This window comes from Hypanus sabinus, chromosome 13, assembly GCF_030144855.1.
Source record: "Hypanus sabinus isolate sHypSab1 chromosome 13, sHypSab1.hap1, whole genome shotgun sequence".
In the NCBI taxonomy this organism is placed as follows: Eukaryota; Metazoa; Chordata; class Chondrichthyes; order Myliobatiformes; family Dasyatidae; genus Hypanus; species Hypanus sabinus.
Window position 1 is genome coordinate 86,284,606 of NC_082718.1, and position 23,186 is coordinate 86,307,791.

General features: G+C 38.4%; 1 protein-coding gene across 2 annotated transcripts in view; it reads left to right on the plus strand.

Moving 5' to 3' along the window:
- thoc5 (THO complex 5) overlaps positions 1 to 10,146 on the plus strand; it is a 56,735-nt gene extending 46,589 nt beyond the window's left edge. For both annotated transcript variants that reach the window (XM_059988063.1, XM_059988064.1), the window contains 4 exons: positions 2,291 to 2,378; positions 6,550 to 6,665; positions 7,411 to 7,601; positions 9,596 to 10,146. In XM_059988063.1, coding sequence (XP_059844046.1) covers positions 2,291 to 2,378; positions 6,550 to 6,665; positions 7,411 to 7,601; positions 9,596 to 9,659 — 459 coding nt within the window. In that variant the 3' untranslated portion in view covers positions 9,660 to 10,146. The remainder of the gene's footprint in view (positions 1 to 2,290; positions 2,379 to 6,549; positions 6,666 to 7,410; positions 7,602 to 9,595) is intronic.
- The last annotated feature ends 13,040 nt before the right edge of the window (positions 10,147 to 23,186 follow it).

A 23,186-nucleotide genomic window follows, 5' to 3' on the forward strand; every position in this document is an offset into this window, starting at 1 on the left:
GTATTTGCAGTGACCTCTTCCAGTAATCAATTAAATGTATCTGACCAGGGTAAAATAATTGCAGTGGTACCCACTTAGTGCTCAGAATGTGTTTCTGAGAATGCTAATCAAATTAGCATAAAGATAGGTCATTATAGCATAGTATCTATAGTGTTGTGCAAAGGTCTTAGGCATATATATATTGTTAAGGTGCCTAAGACTTTTGCATGGTACTATATTTGTCAGCATGGAATGGAGAGTGAGTTTATAAATCTGGCAGGAGCAAAGGTTGTTAGGAATAGGGAAGTTGGAGCACACGGGATGGGAGACGGAACAGGTGGCATAGAAGGGGTACCAGGGGCAGGGATGATGGCATGGGTGCAGGCAGACCCAGCCCTGAGACACCAGGCAAGCTCACTTGATTCCAAATTGGTTTCTTGATCATTACAGAATGTTGCTCTGGTGCTTTCCGCCCCCTCCCCTCTTCCTTCCTCTTTTCCTAACCATGATCTCCTCTCCCCACCCCCTTCTCACTTTCAGTCCACAATAAAGACCCATATCAGAATCAGGTTTGTCAACGCTCACTTTTGTTATGAAATTTGTTTTTGTTTAACCAACTGCAGTACAATGCAATACATAAAATTACTACAGTATTGTGTGGAAGTCTTAGGCATTCTAGCTATATATGTGCCTTTTGCGCATCACTGTACAGCAGTGCTGGGCCAGGGACTTGGAGTTAACTAATTCTGCCCCATGCCCCACAGCTGCACTCCTCGCAGTGTTCATCTCCACTAACATTCTGGCAGCAATGAAAAGTAGAAGTGAGCTCTTTGCCAGAAGGTCTGGTGAGGAGTGAATCTCCGAGGCAATGTTCAGAGGATGCCTGTTACAATTGGTGTTAGGCAGGCTACAGTGAGCAGGCAGCTGCTCAGAGCTGAGATGCAGGTCTCACTACTGCATCGTGGCCAGCGCTGTGAGCGCCGGGCACTGACGGTGGCTCTTCCATACGTTACTAGATCACAAGGAGAGTACAATGAATCAGTGGTCAGCAAAGTACTGATAACCAAGCTACCATTGTTCAAATACGGTGGTTAAAAGTTGCAAAACCAAGATGGATAGTTGTAATTAAGGTACAAATCAGCCATCATCTAATTCAGGGGTTCACACCTTTTCTTATGTCGTGGAGCCTTACCATTAACTGAGTCCGTAGACCTGAGGTCAGGAAACCCTATTCTAATTGAGTGAGAAAGTACATTGAAGGTCCAAATTGACTTGTGTTTGGGTACATTTTTGAGCTAAATTAGGGTTCGTTTATGTGAAAAGATCCAAAGGCTGAGAGAAAGGAGAGAAAACGAATATCTTATTTATCACACATGCAGCAAAACATACAGTGAAATGTGTCTTTTGTGTCAAACACCAACGCTATCCAAGGGTATGCTGCGGACAGCCCGCAACTGCTTCCATGCTTCCAGTACCAACATAGCATGCGAGCAACTTAGTAATCCAAGTCTTTGGAATGTGGGTGGAAACTGGAGCATCCAGAGGAAACCTTCATGGTCGCAGCTAAAACGTGCAAACTGCTTATACACAGCAGCGGGAATTAAACCCTAAATGGTAATTGCTCATGCTGTAAAGTGTTAGCTACATTATGATGCTGTGCTAACAGGATCATGAGAAAAGTAAAGAGAAAGGACAGAAGAATTCAGATTAGTGGGAGAGCCATGAACAAAGGGACAGAGTTACAAAATAAGGGCAAATTGAAATTGAGTTGCGTAGAAATTTCTGTCTCGAGATAGTGAATCACTGAAATTCTCAGTCCCCCAGAATGTTGGAGGCCAGATCATTAGCTATACTTACCAGTATGGAATCACATTGAGATCGATGCTGACTTGAGAGGTCAGGTGGCCTACTCTACTTCTAATGTACTTTATGTTATGTGTCCTTCTGCAAATGGTCTCCAATAAAGAAAACCATTTAGATATCCAGCGAGGAGTTCTGAGGAAACTTCTTATTTACCATGATTAGAATGTGAAATTCACAACCATATTGAATGATTGAATTAAATATCTTGGTTATATTTAAGGTAGGTAACCATATCAGGAACAAGATGAGAGGTATTCGAGGAGGAGGCTAGATTGTGGAATTTAAATAATGGTATCAAATATTTTAGGAGAAAAGCTAGTTTCTCAGCTAAATGTCCATGTAATTTTATCGTTAGTGGTTAAGCAAATTAGGACATCCACGCATTCAATTATGATTGCTGTAGCATTTCAGAGCAGATAAAGAGTTGATCTCCTATATTCTGTTTTAGGCACTGCCTTTTACCAAGCATATCATCGAGGCAGATATGGCTCAAGAGACGGATCTCTTCTTTTCAGCTTTGATTGAACGAGGGACAGGTAAGAGGAAAGGTTCTGAAAACAAGTTGTAGCTGGGATTGAAGCCATTAAGTTGTTGCATAATCTTTAAAATATTGCCCAATTAAGCATTGAGCATTTTTGGAGTTCAATTTTGTATGAATGAGCTAACAGTTGGATTTACTTGGATAATAAGTACATAAGAAATATTGCCTTTGTGCCTGCTCCACTAATCAATATCATAGCTGATTCTGTGTTTCAGTAGAAAGAGGTGACGTAGGGTCGGAAGGTGTTGAAACATTGTGCATAGAGCTAAGGAACTGCAAGGGTAAAAAGATCCTGATGGGGTTGTATACAGACCCCAAATAGTAGTAAGGATGTGGTCTACAAATTACAGTGGGATATAGAAAATCCATGCCAAAAGGGCAATGTTACAACAGTCATGGGTGATTTCAATATGCAGGTAGATTGGGAAAACCAGTTAGGTGCTAGATTCCAGGAGGGGGAATTTCTAGAGTGCCTATGAGGTGGCTTTTTAGTACAGCTCATGGTTGAGCCCACTGGAGGATCAGATATTCTGGATCGGCTGCTGTGCCATGAACCAGAATTGATTAGAGAACTTATGATAAAAGAACTCTTAGGAGCAAATTCACCTTGAAATTTAAGAAGGAGAAGCTAAAGTCAGGTGTATCAGTATTACAGTGGAAAGGGAATTATAGAGGCATGAGAGAGGAGTTGGCCAGAATTGATTGGAAAAGAACACTGGCAGGGATGACAGCAGAGCAGCAATGGCTGGAATTTTTAGAAGCAGTTTGGAAGGCAAGAGGACACAACCTTGAATAACTAGAAAAATAAAAGCCAAAGAGAGGGCATATAATAGATCAAAAACTAGTGGGAAGTTAGAGGACTAGGAAGCTTTTAAAAACCTACAGAAGGCCACTTAAAAAAATCATGAAGGTAAAGATGGAATATGAAAGTAAACTAGATAATAATATTAAAGAGGATACCAAAAGTCTCTTCTGATATATAAATTGTAAAAGGGAGCCGAGAGTGGTTATCTGACTGCTAGAAAATGATGCTGGAGAAGTAGTAATGAGAGACAAAGAAATGGAAGATGAATTAAATAAGTATTTTTCATCACTCTAACTGTGGAAGACGTGAGCAGTATGGTGGAAATTCCAGGTGTCAGGGGTCATGAAGTGTGTGAAGTTATCATTCCAGAAAGGATCTTGGGAGACGGAAAGATCTGAAGGTAGATAAGTCGCCTGGACTAGATGGTCACCCCAGAATTCTGAAAGAAGAAGCTGGAAAGATTGTAGAGGCATTAGTAATGATTTTTCAAGAATCACTGAATTCTGAAATAGTTCAGGAGGCTGGAAAATTGCAAATGTCACTCCATTCTTCAAGAAGGGAAAGAGGCAGAAGAAAGGAAATTAGAGTACAGTTAGTCTGACCTCAGTGGTTCTGAAGATGTTTGAGTCAATTGTTAAGGATGGGATGTGGTTTCAGTGTACTTGGAAGCGCATGATAAAATTTACCGTAGTCAGCATGGTATCCTCAAGGGAAAATCTTACCTGACAAATCTGTTGGAATTCTTTGAAGACATAACAAACAGGATAGACGAAGGAGAATCAGCAGATGTTGTGCACTTGGATTTTCAGAAGGCTTTTGACAAGGTGCCATGCATGAGTCTGGTTAACAAGTTAAGAGCCCGTGGTATTACAGGAAAGATATTAGCATTGATAAAGCAGTGGCTGGTTAGTAGGAGGCAAAGAGTGGGAATAAACTGGGCCTTTTCTGGTTGACTGCCAGTGACTAGTGGTGTTCCACGTAGGTCTGTGGTATGACCGATTCTCTTTATGTAATATGTCAATTATTTGGATGATGGAATTGGTGGCCTCGTTGCAAAGTTTGCAAACAATATGAAGATAGGTGGGGGGGGGCAGGTAGTTTTGAGGAAGTAGAGAGGCTAGAGAAAGACTTAAGATTAGGAGAATAGGTAAAGAAGTGGCAGATGGAACAGTGTTGGGAAGTGCATGGTATTGCACTTTGGTAGAAGAAATTAAAGGGTAGACTATTTTCTAAATGGTGAGAAAATACCAAAAAAAACTGAGGCACGTAGGGACTTGGGAGTCATTGTGCAGGTTTCCCTAAAGCTTCATTTGCAGGTTGAGTCTGTGGTGAGGAATGCAAATGCGATGTTAGCATTCATTTGAAGAGGATAAGAATATAAAAGGAAGGATGTAATGTTGATGCTTTATAAAGCATTGGTGAGGCCTCACTTGAAGTATTGTGAGCAGTTTTGGGCCTCATCTTAGAAAGGATGTGCTGAAACTGGGGAGGAAGGTTCAAAGGAGGTTCACAAAAATGATTTCAGGATTGAACAGCGTGTCATGCGAAGAGTGTTTGATGACCTCTGGGACTGTATTCACTAGAATTCAGATGAATGAGGGGTGACCTAATTGAAACATTTTGAATGGTGAAAGGCCTCAATTGAGTGGATGTGAAGAGGATGTTTCCTATGGTGGGAGAGTGTAAGACCAGAGGACAGAGTCTCAGGATAGAGTGGGCATCCTTTTGAATGGAGGTGAGGAGAAATTAGCCAGAGGATGGTGAATCCATGGAATTCATTGCTACAGGCAGCTGTGGAAGCCAAGTGTTTATGTATATTTACAGCAGATGTTGATAGATTCATGATTGGTCAGCGCATAAAGGGATACAGGGGGAAGGCAGGAGAATGGGGCTCTGAGGGAAATTGGATCAGCCATGATGAAATGGCAGAGCAGACTCGATGGGCCAAATGGCCTAATTCTGCTCCTATATATTATGGTCTTATGGTCTTCTATCCTCTTTTCGACCCAGTTACCAGGTACCTGGATGTCATTATGTCCCCAAATCCCTCAATTTCAGCCTTGAAAAGATTCAATGAGCATTCACAACTCATTAAGGCAGAGGGTTGTAATGAAGTATTTCCTCATATCAGTCCTAAATGGTTAGCCCTTTATCCTGAAATAATGGCCTCTAGGTAATCGACTGAGAGAAAACACCTATTTTAAGATACATGCCAGAATCCTGCAAAATCATCTCTTATTCTTGTAAACACTGTCAGTGCCAAGTTTTCACCATCACTTTCATAGGATAATCCGTTACTCCAGGAATCAATCTTATAAATCAACTCTGAATTCACTCCAAAAGAAGGACCCTTTCCTGAGGTTCAGGGAATAAAATTCTTGATCTAGACAAAGATTTCTGCAATGTTTCTTACTTTTGCACTCCAATGTATTTTTATCTGCATTGATTTGATTCCAAATAACTTTTAGAATTTTAAATTCATCCATCCCCTGGCTAAATCTAATTGGTCAATCATCTTCAACAAAATCTCAGCCTTCTACTGAACTATACAGTTATCAGAAAGTCCAAATCTACAATAGATTCTGGTTTGTGAAGGACAAAGATCATTACAAATACAGTATTAATTTATTTAGGATTTTTTTATTGGAATGCTGGAGTTGTCAAATGAAAAACTGGGCAAAAGTTTAAAGTAAATCTTGTTATCAAAGTACATATCTATCACCATATATATGTACTCGGAGATTTATTTTGTGAGCATAATCAGCAAATCTATAGTAAAGTAACTTTACAGAATCCATGAAAGACCACCCAACTAGGGTGTTCAACTAGAGTGCAAAACTGGCAAATGCAAAAAGAATAAACAATAATATAAATAAATAAGCAATAAATATCAAGATCATGAGATGAAGAATTCTTGGAAGTGAGTCCATTGGTTGTTGGAACATTTCAGTGATGGGGTGAGTGTAGTTACCCCTTTGGTTCAAGAGCCTGATGTTTGAGGGGTGGTAACTGGTGGTGTAAGACCCAAGGCTCCTGTACCTTTTTCCTGATGGCAGCAGTGAGAAGAGACCATGACCTGGTGGTGGGGTCCTTGATGATGGATGCTGCTTTCCTGAGTTAGTGTTTCCTGTAGATTGCTTAATGGTTGGAAGGTCTTTACCCGTGGGCAGTATCCACAACTTTCTGTAGGATTTTCCATTAGTTAGTTTCAGAACACACATAGATATAGTGATCCTGTTTAAAACAAATTGAAAGAAACATTAGATGCAGCTCTGGTAATTGCAATTTAGAATAAAGGGTGAATTTGTCTTTGATTAAAAGATTGCTGAATTAACTGAAAAGCTCTTCTTTATATACCTAGCAAAACTCCATGTGGCCGTAGTGTTGAATCCGGGTTATTCATCCATTCCCCCCATCTTCAGTATCTGTTTAAATTGGAAGGGAGAGAAATCAAGTCGTAATGATGATAATCTAAAGGTAAGATGTTAAATTGGAACTTGTTTTATGATGCATAAGGTTAAAAGCTAACTTATCCTAGTCTGAATTACATGCATGATTTGGAGTTTAAATTTCAGTGCAATAAAAATCTGAATATATTATATTTTAATTTTGCTTTCAAAAGTTTCTGAATCAATTAACAACATATTCGCTTGCAATTACACAGTTAAGTAAACGCTGCTTTAATACTTAATTTCAAATCACTTGTTGAAAAATGTGTATTGAAAGCTTTTCAAAAATATCACTGAGCTTAGACTTTTGGAAATACTTCAGAGGATTGTTATTCTTTGGGATGGAACTCTTACCAAGTTCCGAATGCCACAATGTTGAGTGGAATTCTTGTGCTTTAATATACAGTCTCCAACCTAATAACCCTGTGTAAACAATGTATAGAAACTAGAAAGTTGTCATCTATCTGGCAGTGTTTAAGTAATGCAACTTTATTTTGGAAATTAATGCAGTAAAACAATAATGTGGCTCTTCACCCCAAAAGTACTTTATACTGAGCTTCACAGCAGAGCTCCTGGGAAATTTAATAACTCCACAGATACAGTCAATATACACAATACAGTCAGGGGAGTCTTTCAGCCTTTCTGTCCTTATAAACTACCAGTTCATCTTCAAGCATCCTTTCCAGAGTCCTTGATTATCAAAGTGTGTTGAAGTGGTTCCAATTATATTTGTTTTATTTACCTTCTTTATCTCCATGGATTATTTTTACCAGGCTATAGAAAGTGAGGTTAATGTGTATTTCAAGGAGTTGCTTGGTCCTAAACCAGGCCATCAGCTGCTGACAAACCAGGTCCAGCGTTTATGCATGTGCTTGGATGTGTATCTGGAAACAGAAGCTCATGATAACAGCGTGGAAGGGCCAAAGGAATTCCCAAGAGAGAAGATGTTTCTACGTCTTGTTAGGTAACTTTTTTTAATCGATCCTAGATAAAAATAATTTCTTTCAATATACATCCAACTAGAACTTCAGTTTAGAAAATGACATTAAATTTGAAAAATCCACCCCAGAATCTTCCTCTCCACTTAATTCCCACTTGGGGCACATTATGTGCACATATGGTTCTGATACAGCATCAAAATAGGTCGTTTACCATCTCACAGTCATAAAGGACAGCCCAACTAGTCTATTCAACCACAGCATCCTCCCTGCTAATCCTAGTTGCCTTCATTTGGCCCAAAATCCTCCATGTCCGTCTCCTCCAGATACCAGGTACCTGTCCAAATACCTCTTAAATATTGCAGTTGTGCCCACCTTGACCACTTCCTCTGGCAGCTCATTGCAAGAGCTCAATACCTTCTATGTAAAGAAGTTATCTCTCGGGTCCTTTTTAATCTCTCCCCTCTTGTATCTGCACCATCTAGTTAGACTCCCCAACCCTGGTGTAGAGGCAAAGCCAAAACAATTGCCGCTGCCAGCGACCCTACAGATTTGTTATACTTGCATGACGCATCCCCCGCTCCAATAATGATTGTTCCAAAAGTCAAATCCTTTATTAGCAATTAGCAAACATACAATCTTGAAGCGATGAAACATGTGTTCCCAAGTGTAGTCTAAGCAGAATTGAGCTGTCAGCAAAGGGAAGGGCGTCTGACAGTCCCAAACTACCAACTGCAACAAGCAAAGCATAACTTATTCCCGTCACTTTACCACGTCCTCCACTCGTGATTAGTTACCTCAATAAACACACAATGCAAAATACAATGCAGACTGAGAACAGATGCATGGCTCTTACACCTGGTATCTGCGAGACTGTGTCATTAACGTACATTTCGAGCATGGTCACTGGATAACAATAGGAAGAAATTTTGCATAAGGTCAGCTTCCAACTTCCATACCAACTAAGGATAACTCATGATACTTCATGTTCTATGTGATACTGCACAATCATATTAAGCAAAAATTGTGCAATAGATACGTTGGTCTCGAGTAGCTTGCAAAACAGCATTTAAATGAGCCCTTTCAGACTATTTTAATTTTGTACACTTTGTTAAATTCATTGCTTATTGTTTATGTATTTTGCAGCTGTTTTCTGTGCAGTTCCAAACCTGAGCTCTATCATATCTTCAAAAAGGGGCTGAAATATCTGGATTACATTCATGTACTGTGTTAAACTCTACAATTTCAAGGACCTAGATTCGATTCCCAATTAAATTTTACTAATTTCATTTTGGACAAATAGTTGGTGGTTATTTGAATGTAGTACCAGAGCTTTATGCATACACATGTGCTCTCAAAAGAGGAAGCTGGGATGGCTGTAGTGAACGTGGGGAAATAAATATAAATATTTCTTTTCAATAACCGTGACTCTGCTGCAGAATGCATGATGGCAGTTCGTGCAGTGATGTTCTGCACAAGTCCTGGCCAAGATCACTTCACAGTAAATGTAGCAATTGAATTATTTACTTAGTGCCTGTTATGCCGCCGGTGCTTAGGGCAGCAATGAAGATCCGCCATCTTCATTACTGTTCCCTTAACAATTGTTCTTTGACCAGTCAGCATTGTTAGCCCTGAGCTGAACCCCTTGAACCTGGAGAACCAGTGGACAACTCTTACCTGGCCTTTACCCTTTAACCTGTTTGACATTGGTGACCGTACCAAGAGCCAAAGCACAACTTAGCTCTCCAGGTCATTGAGGCACGTAAGCCTCCAAACCCAACAATAAGGTTGTGGCCCTCTTCGAGGGCAGCACCTGAGTATCCAAGGATTATTGCAGCCCATGGATCTGCAGGAAAAGGATGATTGAGGGAGAGAACCTTCAAGAGTATCAAAGGCATTCAATCATTTGAGAAAGGAAATGTGTTGAATTAATTTTAACTTGGCTGGTTTACTTATTTAATTAGTTGTGGATGTCCCAGATGTACAGAAATCTTTATTGTTTCACTCTTTCTTCCTTTAGAGGTCCTAATCGAATCAAGCCGTTTAAATATAACCATCCACAGGGATTCTTCACACACCGGTGACTCAGCGATACTTGAATGAAATTGATTCACGCTGCAGCGCAGTGTAGCTGTTAACATTATGATGGGCCTTTCACACCAGATTGGATTAAAATTTAGAGATGAAACAGCAAAAACTATGTGCATCAGTGTTAGAGCTGTGTGCTTTGTACTTTGGATTGAATATGATGATGAAGCAGATTTCATGGTGGGACTTGCATTTTGTCTCCCAAGATATTTGCAAATGTTTTTTGTGAATATATTGGCTTTTGTTGTACAGTATCTCTTCCAACTATTATTGAAATTCAGTTTAAATTGCCATTGAGTCTGGTTTACAAATAGCTGATTTTATCTGCCGAGTTTCTTGAAAAGTTTAGTTTTATTATTGAAAAGATAAGTAAAACAATGAATTTTCCATTTTTGTCTCGATGACTGACAGCAAACCATTAACTCATTCTTGTAATTAAGAACTGAAAAGTTGTAATAAAATTCTGCAATATAACTGAGCAAGCATGGCGTGAGAAAATTACTTCGTGACTTCAACTTGAAGTATTCTGACTTGTTCTGAAAGGAAACACTTTGGTGCAATTAATTCTCATATAAACATTATTATGTAAAATAAAATCTCAAACAAATGAAATCCTGAAGAAGGGTCTCAGCCCAAAACATCAACTGTTCATTTATTTCCATAGATGCTGCCTGATCTGCTTAGTTCCTCCAGCGTATATAATTTGCATATATAATCTACATTTGAAGACCATTTTTTTAAGTCAAGAATCATTCATTCATCTACGATTCCAGCGTGAAAATTGTTCAATCTTTATTTGAGTGATGAGTGAAACTAGTTGCCCCATCTGTATTAACTTCCTATATGAGCTGTTTAGCATCAATCACATAATTCAATATCAAGGCAACATTTAACTGAATATGGCATTAAAGAGCCTGTATACAATTGAGGTTGATGGACATTGGGAATTAAGCTACCCATGATTGGAGTCATTCCTGGCACAAGAAAGTTGGTTGTGATTCTTAAAGGCTATCATCTCAGCTCCCAGTACAATAAACAAGTGATGCTGATGCCAATATTCAAGACATCATCAGTTGCTTCGTCAATAACACTCCCTCCAATGTAATGTTTGCAGCTCCAACAATACAGAGAAAGTACTTTAGTGATCAATTCCATTGTAGTTATGGTCTACAACTAATAAGGCATATCAACTTTAGGTTGAAAAGTGCCAGGAATTTTCAGTGATCATTAAGTTCATTGCTAAAGTAAACATAATATGCTTGATGACTAATGTGGAAAAGTCATGATGTTATACCCTTTGTGTTAAGTGTCAAAGTTGGGTATATTTAATAAATTATAAAACCTTTCAAAACTTGGCTTTTTTGTATTCCAGTAAATGAAAGTGAGATTTAAGAGTGACGAATGATTGACTTGAAATTATAAAATGAAGTTTGACAGGTAGAATTGTAATGGGTCCCTTATTATAAATTACAGCAACAGAGGATACATTTATATAGAGTTGCATTGTTTTTATTTTTTCCAGTGTAATGAATTATAGTCTGTGTTTAATGTTGGCCAATATAGGAATTGTAGACTCCTCCACAGAAGAGGCGAGTAATTGGTATATGAATGGGTATGACATCCCAATTACATTTTCACAGGAAATCATATAGCTTATTGTTATTTGCTGTAATTTTCTTCCTGAGGTAGGGCTATTTTAGATGATGCCAGCCAGTGATTACAGAAATTCATATCCACCCTCCACCTTAAACCTTCAGTTCATTCTACTAAGTGTAAGTTTTCAATATGAAAAGATTAAAGATTTTCAATATGAATGAACATTTTATTAACATTTGGAACTGTAGTTAACAAGATCCCCAAGCAGAAAAAACACAGTGAAATAGGAAAAGTCTTCAGAAATGATTACAGCAATTTTAGGAAGTACTGATAATGAGTATGGCAATATTTACAACCAGCACCATCTATACAGTTTACCAAAATTAACATTTTGCCATTGCTAAGAGAAAAACAGAGGTGTTTGGAAATGCAATATTGCACCTTTGTTGGAGTGTTGTAAAATTTGTATTCAAACAGGGATTAGTAGAAGAACCTGTTTTGAAATTGCATGCTTTGCCCAAGGAGAATATGATTCATTCCACACTTTGTGGCCTCCAGTTTTTTCTGTGTAGTTGTATTCTGCTGCATTGCCTTTTTTTAATATTTTCTCCAGAGACATAACCCTTGAGTAGGTATAACCGTTAGTGAGATCTGCACTGCAGCACAAAAACTATTTACATGCTCTGGTGGGATGCCAGTTAACCAAACAGAAACTGAAAGTGTTGCAAACAAAAATCCAAGTTTAATGCTACTTATTCTACAGCATTCATTACAAATTGTGAACTGGAAAAAATGCTCTGCAAGTTGAAGGCTATGATTATTCTCTTAATTGGAGAAATTTTAACTTCCTTGGCACTTAATGCTATCAAAATTGTCAGACTGTTCCAAAATGGACTGAACAGAAATTTCCTCCAATTATGTGAAAGGAGGTCTGAAGTGAGTGAGTCAGATCCTCTGAAGCCCCACCAGCAATTATTCTCTTAACTCTCTTAATACCCAGGGGCTTTTATCAAAGGGTGTTTGCCTAAGTGATTCCCTGCCCATTGATTCTACAGCAGTTCCAATATAATTAATGCCTTAGCGTTCAGCATTTCCAGTCTTTCTCGGCATCGTTGGATGGTTACTACTACTGTAAAGTGAGGAAGTGTCAATCCAAATCAACACAACAAGAGTTGCATCTATGTATTGTCAACTATTCAACTTCTGAAAAGGTGATCTATTTTGATTTGACAATAAGCTGATGCTAGATATATTTTATGTTCTGAAATACATAAGAACCAATTATCCCAGCAATATAAACTACTCTGTTCCCTGCTTATCACATCTCCACCTTCTGCCCATTTACTTAACTGGGGCACCATTGACAAGCACATTTGAATCTATCAAGCCTTGGGCAAATCGGAATTTCCTGCTTAGGGAGATTTAAATAGATGAGAAGAAATACAACACTAGTGGAGCCTTATGTCCAACGTCACACTGAAATCTGAGTCAACTGTGGGGCTTAAGTCTTGGGACTAGTGAGCCAGTTGACTCCATTGCCAATCGGGAATTCCCAACGGAAGCACAAACTTCCAAGCTGAATAAAAATAAATATGACCAGACCTTCAAGTTGAGAAGTTTTTGAGCCAGCCTATATCTTTGCTCAGTGCCTGCCAGATCCATCCATGGTGATGAATGTAGTATTAAATGATATACTTAGGAAAGATAGGCAAGATCATAAAATTAATAGAGATTTTAAACACAAGTCTGCTTATGATAGGAGATGAATTGAGAGTGAAGATATCTGGGTGAGAATTGAAAGCTATAAGAATAAAAGAATAACATTGGAAGTATGTTATAGACCCCCTAATGCTGACAGTGATTTTAATATACAACTCTATCAGAATATTAGAAAGCCAAGTTCTAAGGGTGATGTTATAGTTATGGGTGACTTCAATTTCCCAAACACTGAGTGGGAGAGCCCAGTGACTAATGGATTACAGGAAAGTGAGTTCATTGAGTTATTGAATGATTGTTTTTAGACCCAGTATGTAAATGCACCATCACTGAGGAGGCCTGTCTAGATTTCTATAACAATCGGGATAGAATTTCGAGTACAGAAGTTGTTGAGCCTTTAGGAACAAGCAATCATAACGTAGTTCAGTCTCAAAGTTTTTTGGGAGAGTATATCAGTAAAAACCAAAGCCAATTAAAGCAAAATTTATGCAGAAGCATCAAAGACTTCAGAAGGTAAAGTGGAAGGAACTGCCTGGTGTTGAGTCAGTTGAGGAGCAATGGATTCGATTTAAAGAGGCAATATGTAAAGTGTCGGGAGAAGCAAGAAAAACAATAGGTCGACTACATGGATGAATAAAGATATATATGGAATACAGAAAAAAATAGTAATGACGTTAAACTTAGAGCATGTGAAAATATGAGAGCTATAGTCGAGAGAAATTTGGACTGCCAAAAGGCAGGTTGAGTAGGATATTGCTGATAATGCTAAGTTTGACCCCAAGAGATTTTTTAAATACTTCAGTAGAAAAAGAAAAGTCAAGGAGGAAGTTAAGTGTATTAGGAATAATAGTGGGGTGATAGAACCATAAGACATAGGTGCAGAATTAGGCCATTCTATCATGGCTGATCCCAGATCCCACTCAACCCCATACATTTGCTTTCTCACCTTTAATGCCCTGACCGATTAGGAAACGATCAACTTCTGCCTTAAATATATGAACAGACTTGTCCTCCATCACAGTCTGTGGCAAAGCATTCCACAGATTTATTATTCTCTGGCTAAAAAGAATTCCTCCTTATCTTTGTTCTAAAGGGTTGCCCCTCAATTTTGAGGTAGTGCCCTCTAGTTCTGGATATCCCCACCATAGGAAACATCCTCTCTACATCCACCCTATCTAGTCCTTTCAACATTCGGTAGTTTTCAATGAGATTTCTCCCCCCACACACACTTTCTTCTAAACTCCAGTGAGTACAGGCCCAAAGCTGCCAAATGTTCCTCATATGTTAACTCCTTCATTCCTGCAAGCATCCTCGTGAAACTCCTGGGGACTCTCTCTGATGACAAACACATCCTTTCTGAGTTATGGCGCCCAAAGCCATTGACAATACTCTAAGTGTGGCCTGACTAGTGTCTTATAAAGGCTCAGCATTATCTCCTTGCTTTTATATTCTATCCTCCTTGAAATAAATGCCAACATCGCATTTGTCTTCTTTACCACAAACTCAACTTGTAAATTAACCTTCTGGGAGTCTTGCATTAGGATTCCTAAGTCACTCTGCACCTCTGATGTTTGAACCTTCTCCCCATTTAGATAATACCAAAATGCATTATCACACATTTTCCAACACTGTATTCCATCTGCCACTTTTTTGCCTATTCTTCTAATTTGTCTAAGTCCTGCTGAAATCACATTTCTTCCTCAGCACTACCTACCCCTCCACCTCTCTTCATATCATCCGCAAATTTTGCCACAAAGCCATCAATTCCATTACCTAAATCACTGACAAACAATGTGAAAAGCAGCGGTTCCAATACTGACCCCTGAGGCACACCACTAGTCACTGGCGGCCAACCGATATCCATGCCAGTATAAATTATGCAGAGATGTACAGTGGATACTCTTAACTCATACTTTGCTAAAGTATTCACCTGTGAAGATGTTAGCAATATGCCAGTAAGTGTAGAGAAAAATAAGGTTGTTTTAAGTGACTTCGAGATCTTAGAAGGTGAGGATCTGCTTTAGCTGAAAAGGCTGAAACTTATGTGGCCAGACCACATTTATCCAAGAGTACTTAAATAGGTCTGTAATTATACAGTATATACAAACACCCTAACATGTATTTTTCAAAAGTCAGTGAAGACTGGTGAAATCTGGTGCAATCCCTTTGAACTGGAAATGGGCTAACATTGTCCCAGTATATAAGAAGGGTGACCCCACTGTCCCTGATACCTATAGACCAGTAAGCTTAATGTGAATTGCAGGTAAGAAAATGGAAACATTTATAAAGTGCGAGCAGGAAAAGCAACTGATAAGAACAGGCTGGTTAGCAGAAAGCACAAAGCTTGCAAGCCTCACCCTTCTTCCTCCAAACATAACGATGGTCATTATGGCCAACAGTTCAATTTTTGTTTCATCAGACCAGAGGACATTTCTAAGATCTTTGTCCCCCATGTGCACTTGTAAACTGTAGTCTGGTTTTTAATGGCGGTTTTGGGGCAGTGCCTTCTTCCTAGCTGAGCAGCCTTTCAGGAAAAAGGGTGAGGCTTGCAAGCCGAAGAACACCATCCCAACTGTGAAGCATGGGAGTGACAGCATCATGTTGTGGGGGCACTTTGCTACAGGAGGGACTGGTGCACTTCACAAAATAGATGGCATCATGAGGAAGGAAATTTGTGTGGATATGTTGAAGCAACATCTCAATACATCAGCCAGGAAATTAAAACTCAGTTGAAATGGGTCTTCCAAATGGACAATGTCCCCAAGCATACCTCCAAAGTTGTCACAAAATTGCTTAAAGACAACAAAGTCAAGGTACTGGAATGACCATCACAAAGCCCTGACCTCAATCCGTTAGAAAATTTGTGGGCAGAACTGAAAAAGTGTGTGCGAGCAAAGAGGCCTACAAACCTGACTCAGTTACACCTGTTCTGTCTGGAGGAATGGATCAAAATTCCTGCAGCTTATTGTGAGAAGCTTGTAGAAGGCCACCCAAAATGTTTGACCCAAGTTAAACAATTTAAAGGCAATGCTACCAAATACTAACGAAGTGTATGTAAACTTCTAAGACACTGGGAATGTGATGAAATAAATAAAAGCTGAAATAAATCATTCTCTCTACTATTATTTTGACATTTCACATTCTTAAAATAAAGTGGTGATCCTAACTGATGTAAGACAGGGAATGTTTTCTAGGATTAAATGTCAGGAATTGTGAAAAACTGAGTTTAAATGTATTTGGCTAAGGTGTATGTAAACTTCTGACTTCAACTGTACAATGGTGGGGTCTTGAGTTAGAAGGTGCTCTGTATGAGAAGAATATGGGCATCCTGGTAGACTCATCACTATCAACATCTGGACAATGCACAGAAATGATTAGGAAGGCTAATAGAGTGTTGGGCTATATAATGCAGTCATTATAATAGTTAAAGTCTAGAGATGTTCTCCTTAAGCTGTATAATGTGCTTGTGAGGCCACACTTCGGGTACTGTGTATAATTTTGGTCTCCATATTTTGTGAGGGATGTAAAAGCACTGGAGAGAGTTCAATGAAGGACGGTGAGACTCATTCCAGGTCTGCAGAGTATGAACTATGCAGAGAGATTGAAGGAATTAAATCATTTTAGCCTAAGTTGACATAGAATGAGAGGAGACATGATAGAAGGGTTCAAAATCATTAAGGGTATAAGTAAGGTGGTGCCGGCTGCTGCTTCACAATTAATCTGTCAGCAAGAACACTGGGCCATGAGTGGAGACTGGTTAAGGGGAAATTTCAGACTAACATCAGGAAACATTTCTTTACACAGCGAGTTGTGGACACATGGAACCAACTACCTAGATGTGTAGTTGAGAGTAGTACCTTAGAGTCCTTCAAATCTAAACTCCATAGTTATTTCAACACACTATGTGAATAGGAATTTGACAGGCTTTGATGGGCTGACTGGCCTGGTTCTTGTCAAAACCTTTCTAATGTTTTAACGTTCTAATGTCAAGGCCTCCCAATAGCCAACATTTCTTAGCCCACCCCAGCTTGCATTAACCATTTTGGGAACCTTAATTCTACTTTAGTACTGAATTGTTATGAAAAATCTCATGCAAATCATTCATGTTAAATCTATTACTGTATTGTAGTTAAATGCCATTACAATTAGAACTAATAATTCATTAGAGATATTTCTATGCCAAAGGGATCTGGAGATATATACTTTGGGATTTTTATCAGTATTTTGCAAATTAAGTTCATAATAATATCCAGTAATTATAAAGATAAGAATTCTGGAGTAGGGGATTGGTATCAGTAGAATTATAGATTGCTGATGCTTGCATATGTCTCTTACGTGATGATAATGTACAGTATGTTCCTCCCAAGCTCTCCTTGAAATCTTTTTTAATGGTTGTACTGTACATCAATAGATGGACATCGTTTCTGGAGTGATGGAAAAAGAATGTTTCATAAATGAAAATGAAAAAAAATCTGCAGATCTGGATATCTGGTGAAAATAAAACACACAAAAAATATAGACTCAGCAGGTCAGACAGCACTTGTGGAAAAGAGGATCGCTGTTAATATTTCAAGTCATAATTCCGTTGTTGAAATCACATATTAATTGCAAATTATTGTGTTTATATGTGATGTTCATATTGTTCATCTTACAATGGTGCTTCTTAATTGTATCATTAATTAAGTAAATTGATGTATTAATTCTAATTTAGGGTCTACTCCTTTCATTCAAAAGTGCAGGAGTCATGCATCTGTTTCCTATCTGTATTCTGTTCTGTCCTGTGCATTTATTCTGTGTAGGGTGGTAACTCATCATGTGAGTGTGGGTGTGGGAGAAATGAAGGGGATAAATTACATCTTTGTGCTTTGCTCTGGGCATTTTGGAGTTGGTGACCAACAGATGTCATATCTTTTGTTGATCACTTACACTTAATTCCTCTTATTTCCACTTAATTACGCTTAATTGCATCGCTTCAAGACTGCATGTTTTGCTAGTTGCTAATAAAGGATCAAATACATTTCTCTGACTTTGTGGAACATCATTCCTGGAGTGATTGGAGGGTGTATCATACAAGGATAACAAATTCGCAGGGATCCTCAGCAGCAGCAATTGGTTTGTTACAAATGGCCACTGCAAGTACTTTGTAAATGCTTGTAACATGTTGTTGGGAATTTCTGACTTCTGAGATCAATTAGGAGCTTTCTACATGCTGGGAAAATTTCATTTCATGCCTTTATGATTTTTTAAAGTTATATCCAAAAGTTTTTTGGGTATAACTTTAAAAAGTTCTATACTTTCCTGGCCATGAAAAACTTAGATTAGAAATTGGAAATTAACTTTTTCTTAAGAGGGAACAGAGTTTTCCATTATTGTTTATAATGATAATACACACTCAGCGGCCACTTTATTAGGTATACCTGTACACCTGCTCATTAATGCAAATATCTAATCAGCCAATCATGTGGCAGCAACTTAATGCATAAAAACATGCAGACATGGTCAAGAGGTTCTATTGTTGTTCAGACCAAACATCAGAATGGGGAAGAAATGTGATCTAAGTGACTTTGACCATGGAATGATTGTTGGTGCCAGATGGGTTGGTTTGAGTATCTCAGAAACTGTTGATCTCTCTTCACACAAAACGATCTCTAGAGTTTACAAAGAAGAGTGCAGAGAACAACAAAAAAAAAGCCACATCCCACTGAGTGGCAGTTTTGTGAGCGAAAATGCCTTGATAATGATGGAGGTCAGAGAAGAATGGCCAGTCTGGGTCAAGCTGACAGGAAGGTGACTGCAACACAAATAACCGCACGTTGCAAAATTGGTGTGCAGAAAAGCATCTCTGAACGCACAACACATCAAACCTTGAAGTGCATGGGTTATAGCAGAAAGAGATCAGGAACATACACTTAGTAGCCACTTTATTAGATACAGGTACCTTAATAAAGTGCCACTGAATGTATGTTCATTCCAAAATACATTGAAGCTATAAAATGTTTCAAAGTAAAGTTTGAGGTATGTTTAAATTTAGAAGATTTATGGACTATATTTGTTAACATAATTAATTATAAGGTATTTCACAATTATATTAACATTATATAAAAGAAAAATCCTGCTGCATGGCAACAAAGGCTATGTGCATGGGAGCATTTTAGTTACAGCGCAGCCACACACAAGCACAGCTAAGAGAGAACAGTGCTGTAATGAGCCCATAGCAAAGATTTGATGGAGCATGAGAGTGCTATGTTAGTGCCTTGGGATTCCATGGAACTTAGCCAGAAACCTTCCTATAAATCTGTTTGCAAAGTCATGAAAAGAAATCAAGATGCTTGGAAACACAGATGAAAGGAATTGTGTTTATGAAGCAATACCTAGAGGTCAAGTTTACCATTTATTTTAATTTGATGACTTAGGTTCATTAATATGTGATATCTTGGTGTCAATTACTCTCAATAGCAGTAGTTAGAACCAATGTTCCCTCTAAGTTTTTGTAGTCAGTGTGCACAAAAATCTTAAGTTGTGCAAATTATTTTCGGGTGACAAAAGTATGTGTGCACTGAATGCACACATGGCACAGTTTATGTAGGTTTATGAAATATTTGACATAAAACTGCACAGAATAACAACAAAATAACATACATATTCAGTTAGCTAGTTAACAGAAACATTTAATTAAAAGATTATTTTCAGTAAGTATAATTATTAATTGCTACATTATCTTAGGTAACTAACCTTTTGTGCGCACATTAATTTCCTTTGTGCGCTGGTTGAAAAACGTGCGTGCACACGCACACACTCACAGCTTAGAGATTATAACCTCAAAAATATTTTCACATTTAAGTTATTTCTGTACTCCTGCTTAGTTGTAACCCATATCAATATATTATTGGCAGGCCCTCTAAGAACTTTTATGGGTCTTCACCCCTGTCTTCCTGGAAATCTCCTCCCACGACAAAATTCAGATATAGCAGCTAATTTGGGAATCTGGTGTTGGGCATGTGTGGAATGTGAGCTTTCCCCTCTTGCCCAGTGAGTGAATATGATGGCTCACTCTGTCGGATTCCTTGCCTCTCATCCTTATAATTTTGCAAATCTGTTTCAGGTAAAATGATGAATTTTTGTAGAACACACCTGTTAATGAGTATTCTGGAGATATGTGAATTATGTGCCATGTTTTATGACATGGGCAATCATGGTCTTATCCACGACCATGATTGTTCTTGGCAAATTTTTCTACAGAAGTGGTTCGCCATTGTCTTCTTTTGGCAGTGACTTTACAAAACAGGTGACCCCAACCATTATCAATACTCTTCAGAGATTGCCAAGCATCAGTGGTCGCATAACCAGGGCTTGTGATATGCGCCAGCAGCTCATGCAACCATCCACCACCAGCTCCCATGGCTTCACATGATCAGGAGTCTAAGCAGGTGCTACTCCTTGCCCAAGGGTGACCTGCCGGCTAGCGGAGGGAAGGAGCGCCTTACCCCGCCTTTGGTAGAGACATGTCTCCACCCTGCCACCTAAAATTCTTAAATATACCTTCTAAATCCTGGAACAACTTCAAAAAAGTTACAGATTGTTCAAATACACCTTACAGTTCTTGCTAACAATTTTCTCAATGCATTAAATACATGGGATTTCTCTGAGTTTAATGCAATTATAATTTTTCATTGTTTTTTATCTTTTTCATACCATTTCCATGTTATTTTATTTCACATTGTCAAGAAAAATCCTTGCATTTCAGGAATATTGCCTTGACATAATTACTAGCTTGGGCTGAATGTTTATCTTTTTCATTGGCAGTTGAGGTGTTGACTAAATACAATTTCACCCTGTGAAATCAAATTGCTTCCAAATGCATTCCCATAATCTTCTTAGACTGCAACTGTAAAACCATGAAATTTTGTGAATGGGGTGAGATGTTACTTTTTAAACACTTTCCATCTGCTTAAATTGGTGGGAGGTATTTCTGAATTAAATGTAGACTACCCTGTTAAATATTCCATTTTTGATCCTGTTCCCCTGAGTATGGACTATTGGTAACATATGAAAGTACTAAAAGACAGTGTAGCGGTTAATATAATCACTTAACAGTACCTGTGCTCATCAGTCAGAGACTGATTCTCATTGTTGTCTGTTCTCCCTGAGATTATGTGGGTTTCCTCTTATTGCCCTGGTTTTCTCCCACATTTCAAAAGATTAGGGTTAGGGTTAGTAAGTTGTGGGCATACTTTATTGGTGCCAGAAGTGTGGTGACACTTGTCACACTTGCTCTCACTGATTTGATTTGATGCAAAACAATGCATTTCACTGCATGCTTCAATGTACATGTGACAAATAAATTTTATAATCTTAGAAGTACCTGAATGTGCACTTGAAACACGATGTGCAGATATATGGAAGGTGAGCTTAGTTGGGAAACAGGTAAAAACATAGAGGGCCAAATGATCTCTGACCATGTTGCAAATTTCCTTTCGTTGCAGGTGAATTTAATTGCTTTATTTATGTTTGATTTATAGGAGGAAGTCAATAGAAAATGGATCTGCAAACCTCCACCAGATTTTAAAGACAATCAGCAAATAAAGTTCTAAGTAAATTTACCAAAGTACATATATGTTACCATATATGACCCTGAGATTTAATTTCTTGTTGGCATACTCAATAAATCTATAAAATAATAACTATAACAAAACCAATGAAAGACCGTGCAACATAAACATTCAACCAGAGAGCAGAAGACAACAAACTGTGCAAATATAAAAGGAGAAATAATAATAATGATAAATAAATAAGCAATAAATGTTGAGAACATGAGATGAAGAGTCCTTGAAGTCCATTGGCTGTGGAAACAGTTCAGTGATGGAGTAATTGAAGTTGAGTGAAGTTAACCCCTTTGGTTCAAGAGCCAGATTGTTGAGGGGTAGTAATTATTATTGAACTTGGTGTGTGATTCCTGAGACTTTTGTACCTTCTTCCTGACGGCAGCAGCGAGAAGAGAGCACGTCCTGGGTGGTACAAGTCCCTGATGATAGATGCTGCTTTCCTGTGAAAGCATTTCATGTAAAGCACTCCCAGGTGATCAAGAGTTTCAAGGTCAAGATCAAGTGGACAAAAACCACTTGAATCATTGTCTGAGTTGTGCAGTGCTGATGAGCCTATTTTTAAGAAAACCTCCCCCACTTTGGTATGCTGTAATATTAATACTTTGCTAGCAGGTTGGATTTTTTCCAGATTTCTCAAACTACTGACTAGGAATCAAAATGGCATTGGAGAACAGCAGAAATTGAATTAAAATGCAAGCCCCAATTTTTAAAAAAGCAAACACAATGTGTATATGTGAGAATCCTTTTAAATAGCTTACTACTTCCCAGACTCTTGAATCATGTTGGGTCACTGAGCAAAACTCAACTCTGCATGAACTTGAAGTAGTTGGTATTGATATTTGTTAACCAAAATGGGAATGCATTTTCTGCTCTAATATATATTAATCCTCATCCCATGTAGTTTCTGGATTGATATATTGAATCATAGAGATCAAGAAGGTTTCAGGTACCACTGGTGATTTTGCATAGTAAGCTGCCTGTATTGTTTTATAAATGTCAGGATTTTGACGCTGTTAGCATTCCAGTACTTGCTCCCAAAACTAACATGATGATGAACCACCTTCTTCAGACAATGGAAGCACTTCCATAATGTTAAGGTACAATGAATTCTAAGATTTAGACCTAGCAGCATTAAAGGAATGGTGATGTGTTGGACGGGAACTTGCAAGTGATGGAATTCCAAAGCATTGTCCTCCTTGGTGGTAGAGATTGTGATTTTGACAGGTGTAGCAGTTCCGGTGCATTGTGTAGCTTGTTTACGTTGCTAGAGAGATGGAAAGATCATGATGTGGACTTATCCTAATCAAGGGAGCCAGTGTATCATGAATGGCATAAAGTTTCTTGAGACTTGTCGACATGGCACTTATTCACCAAGTTGAACGTGTTCCAGCACACTCCTTACCTGTGCCTTATAGGTGACGGAAAGACTTTGTGATGTCAGCTCATGAGTCACTTACTACAATGCACCCAGCCTCCAACTTATTCTTGTGGCCACAATATTACAAAGCTGCTCTGGTTGAGTTTCTAGTTAGCAGTGACTCCAGAATATTGATAGGAAGGGACTCAGTGATGAAAATTCAATCGAAAGTTAGGACCTCTTTTGATAGT